The sequence below is a fragment of the Phalacrocorax carbo genome, chromosome 2 (assembly GCF_963921805.1).
Source record: "Phalacrocorax carbo chromosome 2, bPhaCar2.1, whole genome shotgun sequence".
Lineage (NCBI taxonomy): Eukaryota > Metazoa > Chordata > Aves > Suliformes > Phalacrocoracidae > Phalacrocorax > Phalacrocorax carbo.
The window spans coordinates 117,566,147-117,587,492 of NC_087514.1; the positions used below are offsets into that span (position 1 = coordinate 117,566,147).

General features: G+C 37.0%; 1 protein-coding gene across 26 annotated transcripts in view; it reads left to right on the forward strand.

The window, feature by feature from the left end:
- The window catches only part of CLASP2 (cytoplasmic linker associated protein 2), a 160,179-nt gene extending 139,122 nt beyond the window's left edge, over positions 1-21,057 (forward strand). For all 26 annotated transcript variants that reach the window (XM_064443990.1, XM_064443995.1, XM_064443993.1 and 23 more), the window contains 10 exons: positions 1,623-1,766; positions 6,777-6,920; positions 7,362-7,468; positions 8,309-8,462; positions 9,183-9,411; positions 13,333-13,526; positions 14,353-14,481; positions 16,197-16,403; positions 17,545-17,661; positions 18,735-21,057. In XM_064443990.1, coding sequence (XP_064300060.1) covers positions 1,623-1,766; positions 6,777-6,920; positions 7,362-7,468; positions 8,309-8,462; positions 9,183-9,411; positions 13,333-13,526; positions 14,353-14,481; positions 16,197-16,403; positions 17,545-17,661; positions 18,735-18,821 — 1,512 coding nt within the window. In that variant the 3' untranslated portion in view covers positions 18,822-21,057. The remainder of the gene's footprint in view (positions 1-1,622; positions 1,767-6,776; positions 6,921-7,361; positions 7,469-8,308; positions 8,463-9,182; positions 9,412-13,332; positions 13,527-14,352; positions 14,482-16,196; positions 16,404-17,544; positions 17,662-18,734) is intronic.
- Positions 21,058-21,346: the final 289 nt, after the last annotated feature.

A 21,346-nucleotide genomic window follows, 5' to 3' on the forward strand; every position in this document is an offset into this window, starting at 1 on the left:
TATCCAGACTTGAAAAAAGTCTGGGAGATTTACTCCGTGGGAGTAATTTAAACACTAACAATACTGCTCTGTCAGATACAGTACTCCAGAGGTTTTTTCATTGGGAGGAACGCCTCTGGATGTTCCAAGTGTTACAGTTCTTAGCAGTAATCTTTTTTAAGGTGTGATATTACATATATTTAATCACGCACAGTGAAACATAGTGTTGTTGTAATGGTTTCACTTGGTAATCTAAAAGTTTTAACTATTACTTTGTATTTGGAAAACCATGTAGCCTAAGTTTTTTTGCTGCATAGATGTTCATGGGTTTTTTTTTCCTTGGAAGGAATGTAGCAAATAGCGTGGGTTTTACTGCATTTGTTGATATTGATCTGCATAAGAAGAAAGCCTCCAGCTGTTGCTTGTTGTATAACTTTGGAGAAGTCAAGCTTTAACAGCTGCTGTGAAAACGAAGTATTCATTATTCACCAAATGTATCAGCTGTCATTAATGTGTGTCACTTAGTGTATCTTGAGTTTCTAATAGCTTGCAAGTTCTCATGACCAAGGGAAATTTCTAAATAGCTTTGGTTGGAACAGTTGTACTACAAGCCATGAACAATTAAAAATACACCCAGAACTCCCCTTTCTTTCTTGTTAGGATGGATGTAGGTGTCTCCCTCCTGGTAGGTATTTCTGGTTCACTATAATTATTAGTGAAAATAAAAGCAGCTAAGTAAAATATGTGGCCTAAATAAATGTTCGCCACTTTTGTTCATGGTTTGCTGTGACAAATCTCTGGAGTAGCAGGAGTTGAGGAGATAAATATTTAAGAGAGATACAGGCATAACAGCCCTTTGCCCAAAGCTGTGCCCTGGTGCAATTTTGGAGAAGCTAGAGAGAGGCTACAGTCTGGGTTGTGTAAAACAGATTCTATATAAGGAGTAGAGGGAGTTAGTAGAGTAGGGGAATGATGCTCAGATAAATGAGGGAGTAAAGCAGCTTTTCTATCTTCCTAGTAAATCCATGTCTCTACCTTCTAAGTATCTTCAAAGGAAAAGTGGGCATGTGACCCCTTCTAAGTATTTTTTAGAAATTCTATTCCATACTTTTTTAGTATTTAATGGGAAGATTCATGTAGCTTATCCCCAAAGAGAGTGACTGCTCAACTCTGGTGTTTTATAAAAGAATGCTGAGTGTTAACTACACAGTAGGAACTAATAGGAACTGATTATTGGTTCATTAGATTATGTTAATTTTTATTTTAGACTTGAAAAAAAGATATAATTCTGAATCATTCTCTAAAATCCTGATTATTCTTAACCATTCTAAGTCCTTTGGTTTTCTTTTTGTTAAATATAAGCTTCTGCATATGCAATGATGTGTGTATCTTTCAGTTGCTATCAGTGAAATCTAAGATTTCTAATATTTGAATTTCTGTGAAATAACTTCCTTCTTGAAATATTATAACCATTTGTAAATTGATTTATTGTATTGAGTTTTATATCAATGCTGACAAGATGTTTAGTTTCATTGGGAAAAAAAAATTCATCTTCATTTTAGGGAATGAACGCTATTCTGTGACCACACTTGTTCTTGAGCACGCCACTTTTATTGTGCACCTGACTGTATTTCTCTTTGCAGGTGAAAGTTGCAATCCTTAAATATATAGAGACTCTTGCGCAACAGATGGATCCAGGAGATTTTGTAAATTCAAGTGAAACTAGGTTAGCAGTGTCTCGAATCATCACCTGGACCACAGAACCTAAAAGCTCAGATGTTAGAAAGGTATGCTTTTTAATGTGTGATTGTAATTGCAGTACATTTCAAGTATCCTGGCAAATTAGGGAAGCTAGTATTTCTTGCCTAAACAAACAAACAAAAAAAAACCCAAAACTTTTCTTGAAAAACAAACTTAATTCTTCATGGAGAAAAGATACTTCCTATCCTTCTCAGAAACACACCCAAATTTTCTCTATAAAGTATCAGAATCAACAAAACTTCGCCAAAAACTATATGTTGAAGAATATTCAAGTAAAAGTTTAAAATTAACATGCCTTGGCACTCTCCATTAGGGTTGTATTTTTTGTGTATGTTAATATGTTGAGATTGTCTTTCATAATACAAGATAATACAATAACTTTGTTTCAAGCATTATCTGGTATTAAAATATCTTGAGTGGGCACTTTCTATACAGCTTTAATACTACTTCAGAGACCACCCTTTGTGATACCAATCGCACATTCATAACAGGAATGGTAAGCTTGGTAACAAACTCAGTTCAGCCTCTGGATTTTCTCAAATCCTTTCTGTTTAACAGAAGATAGGTAAATAACTGTTGACACTTTGACAAAAGAAAAGTTGTGCTTTAATAAGGTAGTATCAAAGATGTGTTCTTGTAATGCTGCAGTTCCAATGCAAAACTCCTTTCCACGTAACTGTTGTGAAATGAAAATATTTGTGAGCTTCGTAGATACACCAGTGTGTGCTGGTTTTGGCTGAGAAGGGGTTAATTCTCCTCACTGTGGGGGTCGGCTACCTTTCCAGCTTCCCGCGCTCTGCTGCGTGGTGGGGGGGGTTTGGGAGGGGCAGGGCCATGGCGGGGGCGGCTGACCCCGACTGGCCAATGGCACGTTCATTCCATACCACGTGACACCGTGACCAGTATATGGAGGGGAGGCAGTTGGCGGCTCGGGGGCGGCACCGCGTCGGGCTGCGACACGTGCGGTTCGTTTCGGCGGTTCGTTCCCCCTCTCCCCTCCCTTCCCCCCTCCCCCGGGGCTTTGCGCCTCTCGTTGTTCCCCTTTACATTGCATTTCTACTGTTGTTTCTTTTAATTTTAATTATTAAACTGTTCTTATCCCAACCCACGAGCGTTACCCTTCGGATTCTCTCCCCCATCTACCGGTGGGGGAGTGAGCGAGCGACTGTGTGGGGTTGAGCTGCCGGCTAAACCATGACACAGTGGTACAGAATAACCATGAGAAATGTTCTAGTGCAGTCTTTGGAAGGGGCCTCTAAATAGTCTTTCCAATTATAGAAAGCAAAAATCTTCTAATTTTGTTTGCAGTTTGGGATAGGGTTTTGTTGTTGCTGTTCTGATTGCCACCAGCCATTCAGTCCTAGCTGCCAGGATCAGCATGCTCACACTTTTTGAATGCTAAATAAACATTTTTACTTTATGGCTCACAAGTGGAAGCATCTTTGATGCAGAGAACTAACTCTTCTGTTCCTTTTTCTCCGTTTATTTCTGCAGTTTGAAGAGTTGAAACAATTTGTTTGTTTAGGCTTACTTTGCTATTTTCAATTAAGTTTGAATTTTGGCAACTTCATCATTTCTGGAAACTGTACCAAAACTTCCTTTCTTTAGGAGGGATGTTTTGATGGAGAGAATTGAGAGAAAATAGGGGGAGCTGTCTCACAAAGTGTGTTATGTGGAGAGAACAAAAATAAAAATAACTTCCACAACTTCTTGATATCTGCAATATTTTTAATATATAATACAAAACTTTAGGAGAGTTTATATTGGAGATAATGTGTTATATAACTCCGTGAGCATGAGAAAGGAGTAATAGATTGTATCCTATGGTCTTTCCTTGCCTACTACCATGTTCTAGTGACATATATAAGACCATAAAACAGGAGGAGAATTGAAGCAGCACTATCTTCTAAATCAGTAGAGTTTTAGTACTAAGACACGTGGCAAGCTGTCTTATCTGATGGTTCATATCTCTAATAAGCATTTTTATGTCAATAAGTAACTGAATCATGGAAAGAATTGCCAGTGAGTTTAATCATCTGAAACACCTTAATTATATAAAGTTTTCTCATTTTATTTTTCCTTTCCATAGCACAACTGTTAGAGGCAGCTAACTGCCAAAAGCCTTTTTAATATCTCTTGAAAATAAAATTTCACCAGTAAGTAGTCAAAAGAGTTATTCTGATAATCTAAAATGTTTTGGTCTCAAAACAGGCTTCACAGCCTGCTATCACAAGTTTTTTCATTTTATTTTAATAATAATTTTGTATGATTTCTTTAAATTTAAAGTTTTTGCCGAGTGTATTTCTGTGTAATTGATGGGTTTTGGAGTTTTTTAGTAAAAACATTTCCAGTACTAAGTATTATGAAAAATCCTTTCTTCTTTTATTAGTCTGAAGTGTGGCACTCTTAGTGCAGTTCAGTGACATGGGACTTCTTTCTGAAAAGTAAAATTCTATGTTTCAGAACTTTGATTTCTTGTAAGATTGGAATTTTTCTGAAAAGAAGTGGAAGCTTCTTAGGGTTCTTCTAAGAAAAAAAAACAACAAAATTTTTTTTTTCATCCTTATTGCAGACTTTTAAAAATGTTATCTGTTTGACTGGACTTGAGAGAGAGAACGCCTATGCTGAGAAAAACTTCCAAATACTCTAAAATGCAATTTAATTTTTTTTTTTCAAGGAAGAAAAAGATAATTGCATAGTTGAAAACCTTCTGTGAGTCAGTAGCAATTTTGATACTTTGGGTCCAGCTTTGTTCTGGGCAGACTTGATGGTATCAGTTCCTTTCCTGATATGACCCTGGGCTGTCTATTGTGTTAATTTATTGGCAGCTTAAATAGACACAGTGTTACGGAATGAAGACATGGATAACAGGACAGAAAAAGTAAAGTGGTAATTCCCAAGCCTTTGCTCAGTTGCAGGATTTGTTTTAGTTTTGCTTTGTATCAATTTCTGTTAAAAGACTGACCATAAGAAATAACAAGGGAAAGAGAAACATTGAAGACTGATTGTAGAGGGCATTCAGGGTGTTCACTTGGAGGGGAAGCTATCAGAGGGAGAAGGGAATAAAAGTTAAAGGAAACAGCCAGTCACGAGTGTGCAAAGATAATTTGTGGCAATCTAACTTTGTTCGTATTTTTGTCGTTAAACTTAATACTAAGATGTGTGCTGGTATGTGTGCTCATACCTTGGCTTTCTACTTTTAATTAAAAAATGCTACAGTTCATTGCCCTGGAAGCAAAAGGAGGGAAATAAATGTCTAAAAGAATTTTCTAAACTACTTGCTTGAAATATATTGCTGCTTAAGCAAGCTGCCTATCATTCTGTCTAGCATGAGGCACTGGTTCTCTCCAGTGCATGGCAGACCTTGATGGTGAGCCGTATAAACTAGACATAGTTGGTTAATCTTAGAATCAGAGTTTTGTACCACAAAGAAACCATTAAAGTATTCTGGAGAACTTAATCTCTAGCCCTTCATTTTGTGTGTTAGTTTAGTTGCTGTGTTGACAGGTTTGTTAGCCTATCCCGTGAATATTCATCAAACTGTACAAACATTACTAAGTCATGCAGTCAACATTCCTTTACTAGAGGGAAGCCAACCATTGTGTAACTTACTGTGTTGCTTTGTCAGTAAAGAGCTCTGAGTTTTAATTCAGATTAAAAAAACCACACACACTTATATATATATATAATAAAACATGCTGTAGGATGACGATGATGTTTAAGATGAAGTATTAAAATTGAGGGTGTGGGAGGTGAAATCCAGTAGACTACAAACTCCAGTACTTAACATTTTTCATCTTTAGACTATGTAGTCAGTTAAATTATTCCTCATGATGTTTGCCTATCTTTTAAAAAGATACAGGAAGCAGGGTGGGAAGGGGGGAAGGTTAACTAGTTTGGCTGTAGGATAAGTTATAAAGTATATCAAGTATATCACAACTCAAAATCAAGACTGTCTCCTTCCAAATTAGGGTCTGTTGTTTGTTTTGTTTTGTGGTTGTTTTGTTTGTTTGTTTTTAATTTCTAAAGTGATATTTGTTCTTTTTCAAGCTAGTGTATTGATTATCCATCACCTATAATTAACACTTCTTGCAAGGAGAAGGAATCGCAGGGTTTTTCCTGTCTGGTGTATTCCATTCCCCTCTTTCAATGTGTTCAACTTGCCAAACCCTTTAAAAGCCATTTTGTGAATTCCTTAATTACTTTTTTTAATAAGTAGGGATCTGGGCTTGGCAAGAGTTAAGGAGCACATCTCTGAAAGACTGCTTGTTAGAATGATTGGCAAAGTGTGAGCTGCTTGTTGTGTACCTACATTTATCAATATCTGAACTTTGAGATTGCCAGAAAATACAAATTGCTTTTGTTCACATCTGTTAACATCTTTATGCAAGCTTGATCAAGATTTAAGTCACTTTTTTGATTGCCACTTGTTACAGCCAGCAGGAGTAGGGAAGCGATGGTGCCTCTGTACTTGGCACTGGTGAGGCTGCACCTTGAATACTGTGTTCAGTTTTGGGCCCCTCACTACAAGGACATCGAGGTGCTGGAGCATGTCCAGAGAAGGGCAACAAAGCTGGTGAAGTGTCTGGAGAACAAGTCTTATGAGAGGCAGCTGAGGGAGCTGGGGTTGTTTAGCCTGGAGAAGAGAAGGCTGAGGAGAGACCTTATTGCTCTCTACAACTATCTGAAAGGAGGTTGTAGCGAGGTGGCTAAGGAACTAGCGATAGGATGAGCGGAAATGGCCTCAAGTTAAGTCAGGGGGAGGCTTAGAGTGGATATTAGGAAAAAAATCTTCACTGAAGGAGTGGTCAGGCATTGGAACAGGCTGCCCAGAGAGGTGGAGGGGTCACCATCCCTGGAGTTGTTCGAAAAACATGTGGACATGACACTTCAGGACATGGTTTAGGAGGCATGGTGGTGTTGGGTTGATGGTTGGACTTGATCTTAGGGGTCTTTTCCAACCTTAATGATTCAGTGATTCTGTGATAGCATCTCTTTAGAAACTCAAAGTAATGTCTTCAATCTGTATCTTCTAGGCTGCACAGTCAGTGCTGATTTCCCTTTTTGAACTCAACACTCCAGAGTTTACAATGCTATTGGGTGCTTTACCAAAAACATTTCAGGATGGAGCCACAAAGCTTCTCCATAATCATCTCCGGAATACAGGCAACAGTGGTCAGGTATCTACACCTCTCTTATTATTCGTTCTGAAGTTACTGGTGTTTTGAACATAAGTCCATTTCGGCAGAGTTATTTGTGAGAGCAAGAAGGTTGGTAGAGAAGGGGAGGCAACCCAAATCCTGTGTAGAAATCTGTCTTTGTAGCAGATATCACTCTTTATGGAATGCCTTTTCTTCTTCCTCTGGAGAATGGTACTTTCTGAGTCTACATTTCTTCCAAATGACTTAATAAGTTTGAATGTGCTTTTTAAGAGTAGTTTATCTTTTACTGGGCTCATTTCAAAGTTGTACCTGATTGAGGTTACTAATAATTGGTTAGCCAATCCAAGAAATAAAATAGAAGCTCTTGAAATGTTTCTGGGCACTAGAAAATAAATACAGTAAGTTAAAAGGGAAGCTGAAGTCCTACTGGAGTATCTCTTCTCACCTCTCCTCCTTCAGGGATCAATGGGAAGTCCTTTAACAAGACCTACTCCACGCTCCCCAGCAAGTTGGTCAAGTCCACTCACTTCCCCAACCAATACATCGCAGAATACTTTGTCACCAAGGTAATGTAGGCTGGTGTTGCTACAGTTGTGCATCTAAGGCTTGATTACATGTTATCCAAAATTGTAACCCCAACAGTGAAAGTGTGGAGCGAATTTTGCACAAAGTGACACACGCTGAAAAATAATCCCTCTTGCTCCACAGAATGGCAGTACAGTGAACTGCTTAGCCTCCCTGAAGGGTCTGACAAGCGCCAAGGCTGGCGTGAGGTGGAAAGAGCTGTTCACCTTGGAGTGTAAATGGATTAGCAAGAAAAGGAACAGAAGTGTTCATCTCTACGAAATGTTAGAATAGATCAGCTAGGTCATCAAACCAGACTTAACATTGGGAGACTAAAAAAGCAGTAGTTCATAAAAGTTCTGGTCTTTAATTTTGTGGTACCAACATTGCCAGTGAAGTGGGTTTTGTAATTTTGCTTTTAGCAAGCAACTTACTGTGAAAACTGTTGAGTTTTATCAGTCCTCCTTCCTTTGGAACTATTTTCAGAAACAGAATGGTGTAGAAATCCCGGTTGTTTCATTCTCATAAGAGTAAAACAGAGCAAAAGAAGTTTTTTTTTCTTCAGGCAGATGCTGCTACATAATGCATCCCTTCTCTTAGCTAGCTACTGCCAGTGTACTAGCTACTTGTCCTAGCTACTCTGTCAGCAGCAGTATACTTACTAAGATGTAGCATAGTACAGTTTTGTGGAGAGCCAGCTTTCTTCCTTAATGTGTTAAAAGAAAAATAATTATTTTATTAATGTTTCTTGAGTCTCTGTAGTTCCATGCTACTGTTATTTAAAAACATGGGTCACAAAATAAACCCATCTTAATTTCTATGCCTTTCTCTGTGGCCCCCAGTGCATTTGACTATGACACTGAAAATATGAATTCTGAAGATATTTACAGCTCTCTTCGTGGAGTCACTGAAGCTATTCAGAATTTCAGTTTTCGTAGCCAGGAAGATATGAATGAGCCTGTAAAACGAGATTCCAAAAAAGATGATGGCGATTCAGTGAGTATTTAAACTCAGCGCATCTTGGTATCAGCAAACCAAGCCAATGACTGACTTATCACAGATGATAAAGCATCTTTTTCAGTAGGCTTATATGTTACGAATTCTGAAATCGGACATTTCTCCTAAATTACTTCAGAGGTTGAGAAATATGTTCCTATCCTTGAACCACATTTTGGAAATGTAAATGATAGTTCTAAGTAGCATTAGCTGTTTGTTTACTTAAAATGTTAGCAATTTAAAAATAGGTTGTCTTGCAAAACAGCTGGAACTCAGTTTGAGAAGCCTGCACTGTAATAGATGTTTTCCAAAGGTTTTATTTTATTCCATACAAAGCCCGTGGGTTTTTCAGTGCTACATGCAGTGTTTCCAACTCCTGTATCTATGGAACTTTGGCTTTCAGATTTGTTGAGTTTACCAAATATGTATATGCTTAAACATGTTTTTAATTATTTGGCATCAAACTTCTAAGATAAAATAGTGACAGCTGTTTCTAGTTCATTAATTTTTTTGTACTATGTATACTTTCCTTTTTTTTTTAAAGGAAAGCAAGGTTTAGGGAATTGTTTCTTCTTATTTGAAGACTAGTTTGAAATTTTAGAAATTGGTAAACTTCTTGAAATTTTGAAGTTTTGCCTACATAGATAAATTAGCAATGTAGTTAATTGAAAAGTGTAAGCGTGTATTTCGTATGCTCATATGATAGTTCTTTTCCTGCAGATTTGCAGCGCTTCTGGAATAGCGGACCTACGAGCAGGAAGTGGTGTGAGCGATACAGGCCGAACAGCTCTTGACAACAAAACATCATTACTCAACACAATGCCTCCCCACTCTTCGCCACGTTCACGAGATTATAACCCATACAATTATTCTGATGGCATCAGTTCATTTAATAAATCTGCTTTGAAAGAAGCCATGTTTGATGATGATGCAGAGCAATTTCCTGATGGTAAGCTTCAGATTGCATTCTGTGCTAGAAGAAAAGTGGTGAGATTTTCCATCTTTTAGTTCATTTTCTAAATATATTATTAGCAATATAGGTATCACCAGTCCTGCTTCTTTGAAAGGCTTTACAAATATTGTATGTCAAATTAGTTTCTTTGTTAGTAATCCTTTTGAGTGACGTTATTGGATTACTTGGTATTTGCAGAGATTAAGGGTAAAAGTGAGATAAATATGGAACTATATTTTATACTTCTGGCAGCACATCCTGTAGCAGTATTGTCAATATAAATTTACTTCTCAGATTACTTTATGATTGAAATTTGATGGGGAAAAAATAATTTTAAAAAAAGCAAGGAAGTAAAACTGGGTTAAACCTGTTTGGGAATTAGGTGAAAGATTAAGTAATTTCTTAGTAATATATTTGTATTTGAAACATGTCATTGGCATTTTCTATTGAGTAAACATTCTTTAAAAAACAACCAAACAAAACAAGTAGGTGCATTTCTCTTCTTCTATTTCATGAAGAGGTATGTGGCCAATTATTATAATCTCAAAAAGATTGAGGGGAAAGCAAATTTTTACAAGTCATGTCATGTAAATATCAGTAATTAAATCCCTTTGTCATCCACATGCAGAGCCAGTTTGTGATCAGAATTCTGTATTACAGGGATCCTTTTGTTACATGGGATAACCCTTTTTATACCTTCTGACAACATATTTTTGGATATTGTATTAAACCAAAAGGAATCTGTGCTGTGCCAGCATGTTCTGGTTTTGTAAAAACTCCTGACGGGCTGGAGTGAAGCATCCCCATCCAGTATTAGTTTGTCCTGGCTGGAGTGGTAATGCAATGCATGATTTAGGTGTGCTCTTTAAAGGATCTGGGCAAAGTACTTGAATTCATTCCTGTGTTCACCCTTAGTTATACCATGTGTATTCTATCATTTATGTTAGTTTTAGAATTTCATCTAATATAACTTTGTGAAAGTGTGCATGAAAAAAACTACACTCAGCAAAATACTTTGTGCCTACAGTCCCCGAATTAGGAGTTGTGTGCTTGTCCTGTAAACCTGAAGCACTCATTGGATGTTAGATTTTAGTTTTCATGAACTCCACAGAATTGCTGCCTGTTTATGACACATAGTCCAGTTTTTACGGGACTTCTAGCTATCCTCTTGTGTTACTTGGAGAAAGATAGGGAAATACAGGGCTAGGTGGGAAAACCTGAGCTGCTGATAAAGTCCCATCAGCAACACTTGAGGCATGAATGTGTGTTCTGCAAGGTCTGTCTAAGAGTTGAAAATTTGCAGTGGAGGAGATGCCACAGTGTACCCCACATGGCCATTTTGCCTTTCTTAGAGTAAGAAGGTTTTCAGAGTAACAGCCTAAACCTTCCAACCACTAACACACTCTTTTTTTCCCCAAGGGAGATGCTCTTTATCTGAAGCATGGGGAAACCTCACTTTCTAAGTCACTTCCAGACTCCTTAAAAGCAGTCCACAGTCTCAGGTTGAAAAACAGTGTTCATCTTCAAAGAAGCTATTTATTTCAGCATACTTCCATAGATCGTGTTTTCCCAACACCTTCCTTTTAGCTGCCACTTGGTATATGGGCTTAAAATTTCTGCTTCTGCATCTTCCCTTACACTTACCATCTTTTTTCTTTCAGACCATTCCTCTGATTTATCATGACAGTTTTCAATTTTTATCCTGTTTTCCAGAATGTTTGCACCTGCTTTTAAATTTGTCATCTGCAGATGTAATAAGTGGTCTCCAAATTCCATCAATAGCATTAACAGAAGCATCAAACAGAACTAGGCTCTGCACATACCTGGGCAGGATATTACTGATATCCTCCTAGATCAATAGTCACCCTTCAAGTGATTCATCAAGTTTTGCACCCACTTTGTTGGCTTTTCTGGCTGCCATGCTTGTGTAGCTTCTGTATTAAGTTGTTGTGGGTGACAGTAGGAAAATCTTTACTAAATTCAGGACATAGCTACATTTTCCCTTTTAACCCCCACACTGTTTATCCTGTCAAAAGGATATTATTTGATTGGTTTGCGAAGAGCTGTTCTTCATCAAATATTTCTATTTCTAATCCATGCAAGTGACGGAGTTGCATCCGCTCCTCATTTGTGGTTTGTTTTTCTTTCTGAAAAAGAAAGTTTGAGAGTAGACTTCAAATATTACTACTTTTACGCTTCATAGTTATTTGAAGGATGTTTGGAAATGAGATGCTCTGTGCTGAGTCATACAGAGGAATGGAAAATACAGGGTGTGAAGGCACATCCATCTTGGTTCTCTTCATGTTTTTCAGGAATTCCAGCTATTTCTTCCACTAATGGAGCTTCTTTCCTCCCCTTATTCCTGCATGCACATGGATGCTACCTTCTCCTCTCTCTACCTCTTCCTCTATACATTCAAGTTGCCACTCCTTCCATTCTGGTATTTCCACAGTGAAGATAACTTCGTTCAAACAGATATGGGTAGTTTTGCTAATCATGTGGCAACATGCATTCCCTGAAATAGGATTTACTATAGCTGTAATCCTCAGAGTTTGGCAGAACAAGTGCAATAGTTCTGGTAATAAAAGTAATGATCTTGCTTCTCTAAAAGTAACTGTCTGTTCTGCACATCTGTATTGAATAATAATCTGCCTAACACCATTTCAGCCTGTCCTTTAGGCAAACGTTAATGATCCATTTAGAGAGTCTGCAAAGTATGAATTAATACAGAGGCAGTGTATTGTGCTTGCAGAAAAAAGGTTTCTGCTTTCAGGTGCTCGTGCTCCTGATTATTTATGCAAAACAGAATGTAAATCAGAATGTTTGGTATAAAAACAGTGTGATTTTTAAGGTAACTGATGTGTGATTTTAAGGTACTTGGTACGTGGTATTCAGCTTTTACTTGTTTCTTTGTACGGGTGCTTTGTACAGCATTTATAAATTACAGTATTGAATTCAGTAATATAAGATGTTCAAGGGCTGTGGTTTGAGTATATGACCTACTAAATTCATTATGGAGAATGTATTTCATGTGTTAATAAATGGAATAATTTTAGGAAGGGGCAATGAAGGAACATTTGCATTTTATGTTTCTGTTAATTTATCCAAAAGTCTCAGTGCAAAGATGGAAGCTATATGCTTTGCTTTTCTTGAAGGCTAAATGGGTCTTGATGATGGAATAAAGGCAACAACTATATATTAAATTTTCATTATGACTATTTTTAAATTTCTTGACTGTCTGCAGATCTCTCAGTTTGCAGTCCAGTGGCATGTTGTGTTATATGGCTCATGTTACTAATGGATTTTTCCATCATCATGGAGTCCCCTCTAATCACAACTAATATCCAGAGCCATCCCATGATGACTACTATCAGGAATCTCTGTGGGACTAACGGTCTTGGTTTGCTTCTATTTCAGCTATTTTGTACCAAGCACCATTCTTGTGCATTTTTTTTCCCATGTTTGTGTTAAGAGCCTAGTTGTTGCTGTGGAACCATGGCTTACAAAAGTCTAAGCAATTCTGTAATACTAATGGGAGAAGAGACAAATTTACCATCTTGAATGGAAAGGTCATATGGACAAGGTAGCACTTCATGTATAGATGAGATTTAAAAGGATGAGAGTACTTATCACTTCAGGTATTGCAAGCATATAAACTCTTGCAGTAAACTAGCTTACAGGGGTTTTTTTGCAATATCATTGCAGAGATTTTTGGCGATTGTAAGCTTGTTCAGCAATGTTGGCTGCACTGAAAATGTAGTAGCCAAATTGCAATTTTTGCAGACAAATTTTGGGAAAAAGATAGAAGCATGCTAGAAAGCCAGCTAGCCATCATAGAAAATATCCTTCAGTTGTACAGCAGGCACTAATGTATTTGCACTGATCTGAGAACTGTGTTTGTATATTCCTTTTTGACAGAGCCTCCCATGGACCATTCTGATCTGGTCGCAGAGTTATTGAAAGAGTTATCAAACCATAATGAGAGAGTTGAGGAAAGAAAGGCTGCCCTGTACGAGCTCATGAAGTTAACTCAGGAAGAGTCTTTCGGCGTTTGGGATGAGCACTTCAAAACAATACTACTTTTGCTTCTTGAAACACTTGGAGATAAAGAGGTAAATTCAGATTAATCCAGTTAAGAATGTTAACAAAGCACATGGCTTACTTTCAGCATCTTTGAAATCTGTGTGGGTTGTAGGAGGGGCACAAATTCCAGTTAGTCTTGAAAAACAAAAAACTGGAAATACAAAAATGTCATGAAGCCTGAATGCCCTGGTGGTGAAAAAGGCATCAGTAATACTTGCCTTCTCAAGTATTCTTATTTTTCTATTCCCACACGATAGATTAAATGAAAGATTTTGCACCGGGATTCAAAGCTTATCTATTAATAGCCCCTGGTGGAATCTGGACTATCAAAACATCATGTGTGGCAAAGCACTTAAATATATTTCTAAACTACAGTAAAGCTCATTGTGAAGAGACTTGAGTTCTGTGTAATTGTTCTGTACACGGGCCATGCTTTCGAAATTACTGAGGATCAAAAGACACTAACACTTGGTTTTGATTTTCAAAAAAATAATGATTTGTCAAAGAAATTTCAAAAGTATATTTGCATGATGTAATGCTAAAGGTTTTATCAGCACTTGTGAAGAGGAAAATTGTTTGTGGCTTAACTTCTGGGTAGTGTAGATAACTCATTTACGTTAGCAACATGTTTATGATGTGCCACCTGAATTATCTGCAAAAAGAGATCAAGAAGAGTGAGAAACTGAAATATTTTTCTAGCTTTATCTGTTAACACTAAGTTCATAATGTATATATGCGTAGAGCAGAATCTGATATTTTTCCATTATCAAAGACTTTTCCAGCTCCTGAACAAATGTTAAAACGTATGTCTGTTTAAAGAGGCATAACTCATTTATTTTAATATTAAATCTTTAGCATGCAATTAGAGCTTTGGCATTGAAAGTTCTAAGAGAAATTCTAAGAAACCAGCCAGCAAGGTTTAAGAATTATGCAGAGCTCACAATCATGAAGACATTAGAAGCGCATAAGGATCCTCATAAGGAGGTTAGTAAACAGTTATTCTGTTTGTCTGAGGTTATGACAAATTATTACAAAATGAAACAGCTGCCCAAAAAATGTTTGAGAAATTAGTCAGATCTTACTGAGGAAGTAATTTGTTCAATACCGAAGCATTAGCTGTTATTAGTTAACACGGGTATGCCAGGAAAAAAAAAAAAGCCCTGCAGTTTTATAAGCTTTCAAATGCTTAATATCAGCCCTAATAACAATTGCCTTGGGAGCTGTCCAAGAGGACACAGCAACCAATGATGTGTCATTATAGCTCTCCAAGGAGTAACTGGAGGGAGTTTTTTTGCTTGTATGACGTTTTAAGCCAGATACGGGTGTCCTGGTTGGATTTCGTTAAGGTTTATGGTTGAGAGATGGGACTGAACATGACAAGGAATTGTCAACCCTTTCCATTTTTAGCCAGCTGTGCACCACTCGAGAGAGTGGCTTTGAATGTTGTTAGGGGAGAATGCATAGGATCATATCAAAGGGAGGAGTTGGTTGTGGCTGAGAATAGTGAGGGGATTCAGAAGTAAAAGGATACCTGTAATCTTGCTCAGAAGTATTTGTGAGGCACACATACACAATGAAGGATAATGCATGTAGATAAAAGAAACAGAAATACAGTAATCACCCTGGTGTTAAACAGTTCACGTCAGTGTCACATGCTATAGAAAGAGTGCAGGTTTATTATTAAATGAGTACATCTTCTCCCTACCCTCGCTATGCAAGGGCACTTACTGTATATGGAGCATACTGTGGAGTTGAGCTTTAGAAGTTTGACTGCAGTTCCTCCCATACCAATGACTTTTGTCTGATCATCTGATACGCGTTTCTCTATTCCCTGCACCCTTTTGATTTGTTTCATATACTGTATTTATTGCAGTGTCTTGTCCCCATCTTCCCTTCTCTGTTACTGTGCTTTTTCTCTCTCTTGGTTTTGTGTATATGAGTGAGAGAGTAGAGGGGGCAAGGATGGAGAGAAACGGTTACGGAGGATTTTGTACATCAATGATGTACAGATGGCTGATTTTGTGCATCGCTTTGTCCTGTTAGATGGCACACACCACAGCTACACTAACGTGAAGATCAGATGTGAATTTTCTCTGTTGTGCCCATGTTGTATCCTGAGGTTCTGTACCTATTGACTTCCTACCTGATTACTCTTGTACTGCTTGTTCTGCATGTTTTTCAGGCTTAAAGTACTTTCTAGTCAGTTTCTTTCAAACTTAGAGAGGAGGAAAAACAGCTAGATTGACTGCTTGAAGCAATAATCTAGGCATGTCATTGAACCTGTTTTGAGATGAATGTGAAAACATGTTTTGTTCAGTGATCACTGACATAACAAATGGCAATACAAGCAATTACATTTGTACAAAGGTGGTGATATTTCAATATGTAGTTGGGAGGGTATTGCAGAATAGAGAAATTTCAGATCTGATTCAACAAGCAGGTTTGAAAAACTGATATGCATATTTTAGGACATAGATTAGTCACAGAACATTGGGAAGAGTCTTGTTTTTAGGAAGGTATGTCCGACAGTTGGAATCTTGTAAACAGATTTTCAAAGGGCTCTTTATTCACTTATTTTCTATAGTGTTGTAGAGATCTTGGTAGCAAATTTTTATACTCGAGACCATTACTGCCAGGTAACAGGCCATAATAACAGTCTCTTGTATATAATTTTTCCATGTCTCTTATTCTTTCAATAGGTGGTGAGATCTGCTGAAGAAGCTGCTTCCATGCTGGCCACTTCTATTAGCCCAGATCAGTGCATCAAAGTTCTTTGTCCAATTATCCAAACTGCAGATTACCCCATTAATCTGGCTGCAATCAAAATGCAGACAAAAGTCATAGAAAGAGTATCTAAAGAAACCCTTACTCAGCTTTTACCAGAGATTGTGCCAGGTCTAATACAGGTAAGGAGAGAAGAAAGTGGGAGGAGGGGTGGGGGGAAGGAAAAAACCAAACAAATGAGACTGCGTATATATAAGAACTGCAAAGACTTCTTAAAAACAGTATCACTTGGTTCTCGTGAAGGTTTTTATTTGTCTGATAGCTGATGACTTCTTTGACCCAAAATAACGCAGTGGGAACAAACTGTTTGATTGACATGTAACTAAATTCTAACTGTGGTTAGGACTCAAAGGAAATATCGGTAGGACATAAAGTACTGGTTACAGTTAAGTTTGGTAGATACTTTAATGATGATAAATTTTTGTTTGTATCTTTTTTCCAAGTTGTAATGATGTGGTCTGAAATTGTCTGTGTTGTATTTGTATATAATTGTAGGGTTTTATCACTTATGGTTTGGAGGATGCAAGAGGAAAGTAGTAGTTGGGGAAAGTTTAATAAAACAAGAAGGATATCAGAAGTTTATCTTCCTTTGTCTTTAAAAAGAAATTCTTTCCCACCTTATCAAGAGCCAAGATACGTTAATTTGCATGTGATAAAGACTTTCAGAGTTTGACAGCTGCAGCCTGCAGATTTGTGTCTTTAATGAGTGTGATCCAATCATACACCTGCAGGAAGGTAGAGGCAGAGAAGGGGCCCTCTGAGAAGAGGGTATGAGCAAGACAGCCAGGCATGGGGTACTAGCAAAGTGGCAAAATAAAGAAGAAACATTAAGGAACAAGATGGGAGTTAACAAAATAATCTTCAGCTGTTGAGATAATACTTCTTTCAGAGTAAGGAGGTTCTAGATGGAGTGCTCTTCTGCTTTAAGCAAATATCTGTATACTCTAGAACAAGTCCTCTTACATACTAGCCTATTGCATGACAGCAGCTCTGTTTTCAGTGTAACTTATGAAGAGGACTATGTGGGTTTTAGTTTCAGTCTGGAAGATTATTATCAACAGTGATTAATAAGCAGCCCGCTTTTTAAGCGCATGCTCTGTATTTTGCCTGTTTGGTTTTTTTGTTGGAATGCTTCATTGGGCTACACTAGCATTCATTTGCTGTAGACTTCAATGTATTTATTATAGTAAACAAGTAAATAGCTTTCTGAGGCTTTTAATCATTAACTGATAAGGTATTAATGTTAATTTTATTGCTTTCTAGGGTTATGATAATTCAGAGAGCAGTGTTCGTAAGGCATGTGTTTTCTGCCTTGTAGCCATTCATGCAGTAATTGGTGATGAACTAAAACCACATCTCAGTCAACTCACTGGCAGTAAAGTAAGTAAAAGATAACATTTAAAGAAATCTGGGTTCATAATTGCATGTATGCATTTGCATTTTGGCTGCGATTGCCAGAAAGTTACATAAAAGTATATACTTGAATGAGAATATCAGGGGTCCTGAAACTCTCCGAGGATTAATATAACTTTGTCATAAATGTTCAAAACTGAAAATCCATAGCTCTTCATTTATGCAAGTGTACGAACTTTAGCATTAAGATAAATACTAAATTATGTTTCTTAGTGCTGTTTAATGGGTGTGGTTACTGGTTGTATCCCATGTAGTAGTGATAATTGCTGTACTCAGCATGGCTTTTCCTATCAGTATTCCTTGTCTTGTTTTTCATGCAAGTTCTGACTGGAGAGCAATAAATGTAATATGTAGCTGTTACATACCGCAGTTTTATTTTCCTCCTTGTTATTTTGCTTTCCTCAGTTCTTTCAGTACCTCTAATTTGAAATAATAGTAATCAGTCTGTGGTCCTTTTTGATTCAGGATATTTATGATTTTACTGACATCTCTTACATACAGTTTTTTGCATGCAAACAGCTGTATGCTAATTGTGAATCTCTTCATGCCTGGGAATAAAACAGGACAATTGATTTTGTATATCTTTGAATAAGACAGTTATATCTTAAAAATACTCTCTGGCAGTGATTTTGTTGAATGTGATTCTAGGCAGTATTGAAAGCTTTAGTAAGTACCAGCATCAACACCTCTTAACTACTAGAGGCTTAAAACCTCAACATTAACTTAAAAGGAAAAAAAAACCTGCCTTATTTAGAACAGCATTGCAGTTTGAGGAAAATATTCCATCTATCTTAATCTAGCTACCTTAGATCGTTCTCTTCTTTACATCCTTTAAAGAAACTTGAGCAGTTTCTTTGTGACAAATTTTGCCCTGTTAGATGTTTTCATTGGCAAGTGTGTTACCTTTGAATCAGCTGTGTAAAAACATTTTTGCTTGTGGGGAAAAGAAAATGATTTAACGTCTCATTTTTGTACCATTCCTGTAGTCTGTACAGTTTGCAAATACTAATTAAATGTGAATTTCTGGCTTGTATTTGCAGATGAAATTATTGAACCTTTACATAAAACGTGCACAGACAGGCTCTGGACCAGGCGACACAACAGCAGATATGTCTGGACAAAGCTAATGAAGCTGACAAGAGTTAACCAGGTCTCCTAAAGCAAGGGCAAGGCCCTCTTCAGTGAAAGGAAAATTCTTACATACAACTTTTGGAACTTTTTTTTTTTTTTCCCCTTTCTTTTTGGTTTTTTTTTTCCTTTAACCAATGGCTGTCCTCAGCCTGCATGTGACTGTTGCAATAGAATTATTCCAAATCCAAGAAAAACCAGTATTAACATCAGTTGATCAAAGCAGAATAAAATTCTAAAATCTAATCCATCAGTTATCCTGTTCACAATCCTCCGTGTCTTCCCATTAACTTTTGCCGGTGTTATTGTATTAAAATTTTTTTTAATGCTAATTAAAAAGTATGCTTTAAGCTTCAGAAGTTAAAATATAAATTCTGTTGCTTTTATTCAGCTGCAGATAACATTACTTTTTTATTGCTATTTTGTTTGAGTATCATGTCCTTTGCTAGAAACCAGAAGTGATGTGAACCAAGGCTGAACTAGTCTGAACTGCAGTGAGACTCGTTCACTGTGTTGGTGGTTCATCATCTTATTTACAGCTTGTTTGGGATATTCTGGAGATTGAGAAATATGCCTATAAAAAAAAGCTGGATCGATCCAGTTCTGTAAAAGTGATATTGTTCATTGGTTGTATGTTTGTTGCATAAATAAGAATTCAGTGTGCGCAGCAGGGGACTGGTACAACCAGTACCTCTTAATGTGGAAGACAGCCCTTTCAGGGTAGCATTGCCGACCTGGTGATAGTGTGGCAGTCTGCTCTTTAGCAGCAGAGTTAATGGTCACTTGATGGACGTGAACCATCCTTGTCACCTTTCGTTCTTCAAGCAGGATGCTTCAGAATGGAGTGCTCTGCCCAAGCATGCTCAGTATGTATTTATCTTTATCACTAGAATGTTTCCTCTCAACCTAATTGCTGGAACAAGTAGTCTTGTATTGTAACTCACATGGGATTTTATGACAACAGTGCAGAGAACTATTTATTCGTTACCTTCCTAAAAGCACCAAGGTTTTCTGCACTGAATTTAAATGGGGGGGGTGGGGGGGGGTGGGAGGGAGAATAGTCACAAATGCTATGGATCTTGCCACCTTTTAATTTAAAAAAAAAATATATATTTTGGATGAGATGGGAAAGCTGCACCAAATTATTTGCATGGTTTTCTTGAATAGCATCCTCAAGACCCATCTGGTTTAAGGTGTGGAATTGTTTCCAGGGTTTGTTTTTCCATTTCTGAGAAAGAGTTAGTTTATTGTGAATAATGGTTCTTTGTATTTATGAACTTGATAATGGAAAGAGAACAAAGATCAAGTAAATGTGTCCCTAAATGTTGTCTTTTTCTTTCTTTTTTTCTTTTTCCTTTTTTCTTTTTTTTTTTTTTTTTTGGTCTTGGATATAAGCAGCAAGCTAATTAACTGAGAACTGGGATGAAACAGTGCCCTTCCCAGGAATGGTGGAACTTGTTTTTTCCTGACTTTTTTCCCCTTTGACTGTGATATTGTCTAGTTGTAGGAGGTGTATCCTGATGAGAGAGAAAATAGCAGTGCCAAGGATGACGATCTATGCGAGGCTAAAATTCTCTCTACCTCTTCAGAATGACTAATTTTTGACTGAGCTGCTGCATATAGCACCCAGTGGAAGAACTATCTACAGAAAATATTTTTTTTCCCCAAATTATCACTTAACATGTGTTTAAAACTCTGTTCTGCAACATTGCAGCCAAATATCATAAGAAACTACTTATACACTTTACTTGCTAGGAACCCTGAAAAGCAAAACTGAATAAAATTTTTCAGATGCTTGTAGTTACAAGAAAGGTTGTTTTCACTTCAGTTGGAAGTGAATCCAATAGAAAGAGCTAAGGTGTGGTTGTTAAAGAAGCAACACCGTTGCAGAGATTTATTTGGAGGAAAAGTTGTAGAAATATATGTAAAGACTTAAAACCAAGACTGTCATAACTCATCTCTCGCCCTTTTTAGCAGCTACATCAAGAAAATAGTATCTCCTCTTTCTTTCCTTTGTTATGTGTAACATCCTTGTTGTTTTCTACTGTTTAATTACATTGTGTATTTATAGTTCTATGCTTACCATTGTGCATATACTGGCAATAAAATGTACATAACATTACTTTAAAAAATAGCAATGTATACATTCTGGTTTTCTGTTTTATTTTATCACATGCTATAAGAAAAATTATAAATGTGATTGATACAATATTGGTTAAGAAAAATTTATCTTCATGTTTTGTGTGTCTAAATGATCTTTCTTTATATACCCTTGTTACTAAATCTGACCTGACATTTGAGAACATGCTGTGAGTATAGGTATGCCAAACCAAAATGGTTTTGGGAAATTGAATAGAATGTTTATGAACACACGGTTTCCTTCATCTGGGCAGGTTTCTTGTTTACTATTTCATTTATTTGTACATTATACATTTCTTGCCTTTTTTTTAATATTTCAAGAATATTTTTCAGTCTACAATCTTGTAGTTTACATTTTGATGATATGAAAGATGACTTTAAAAAA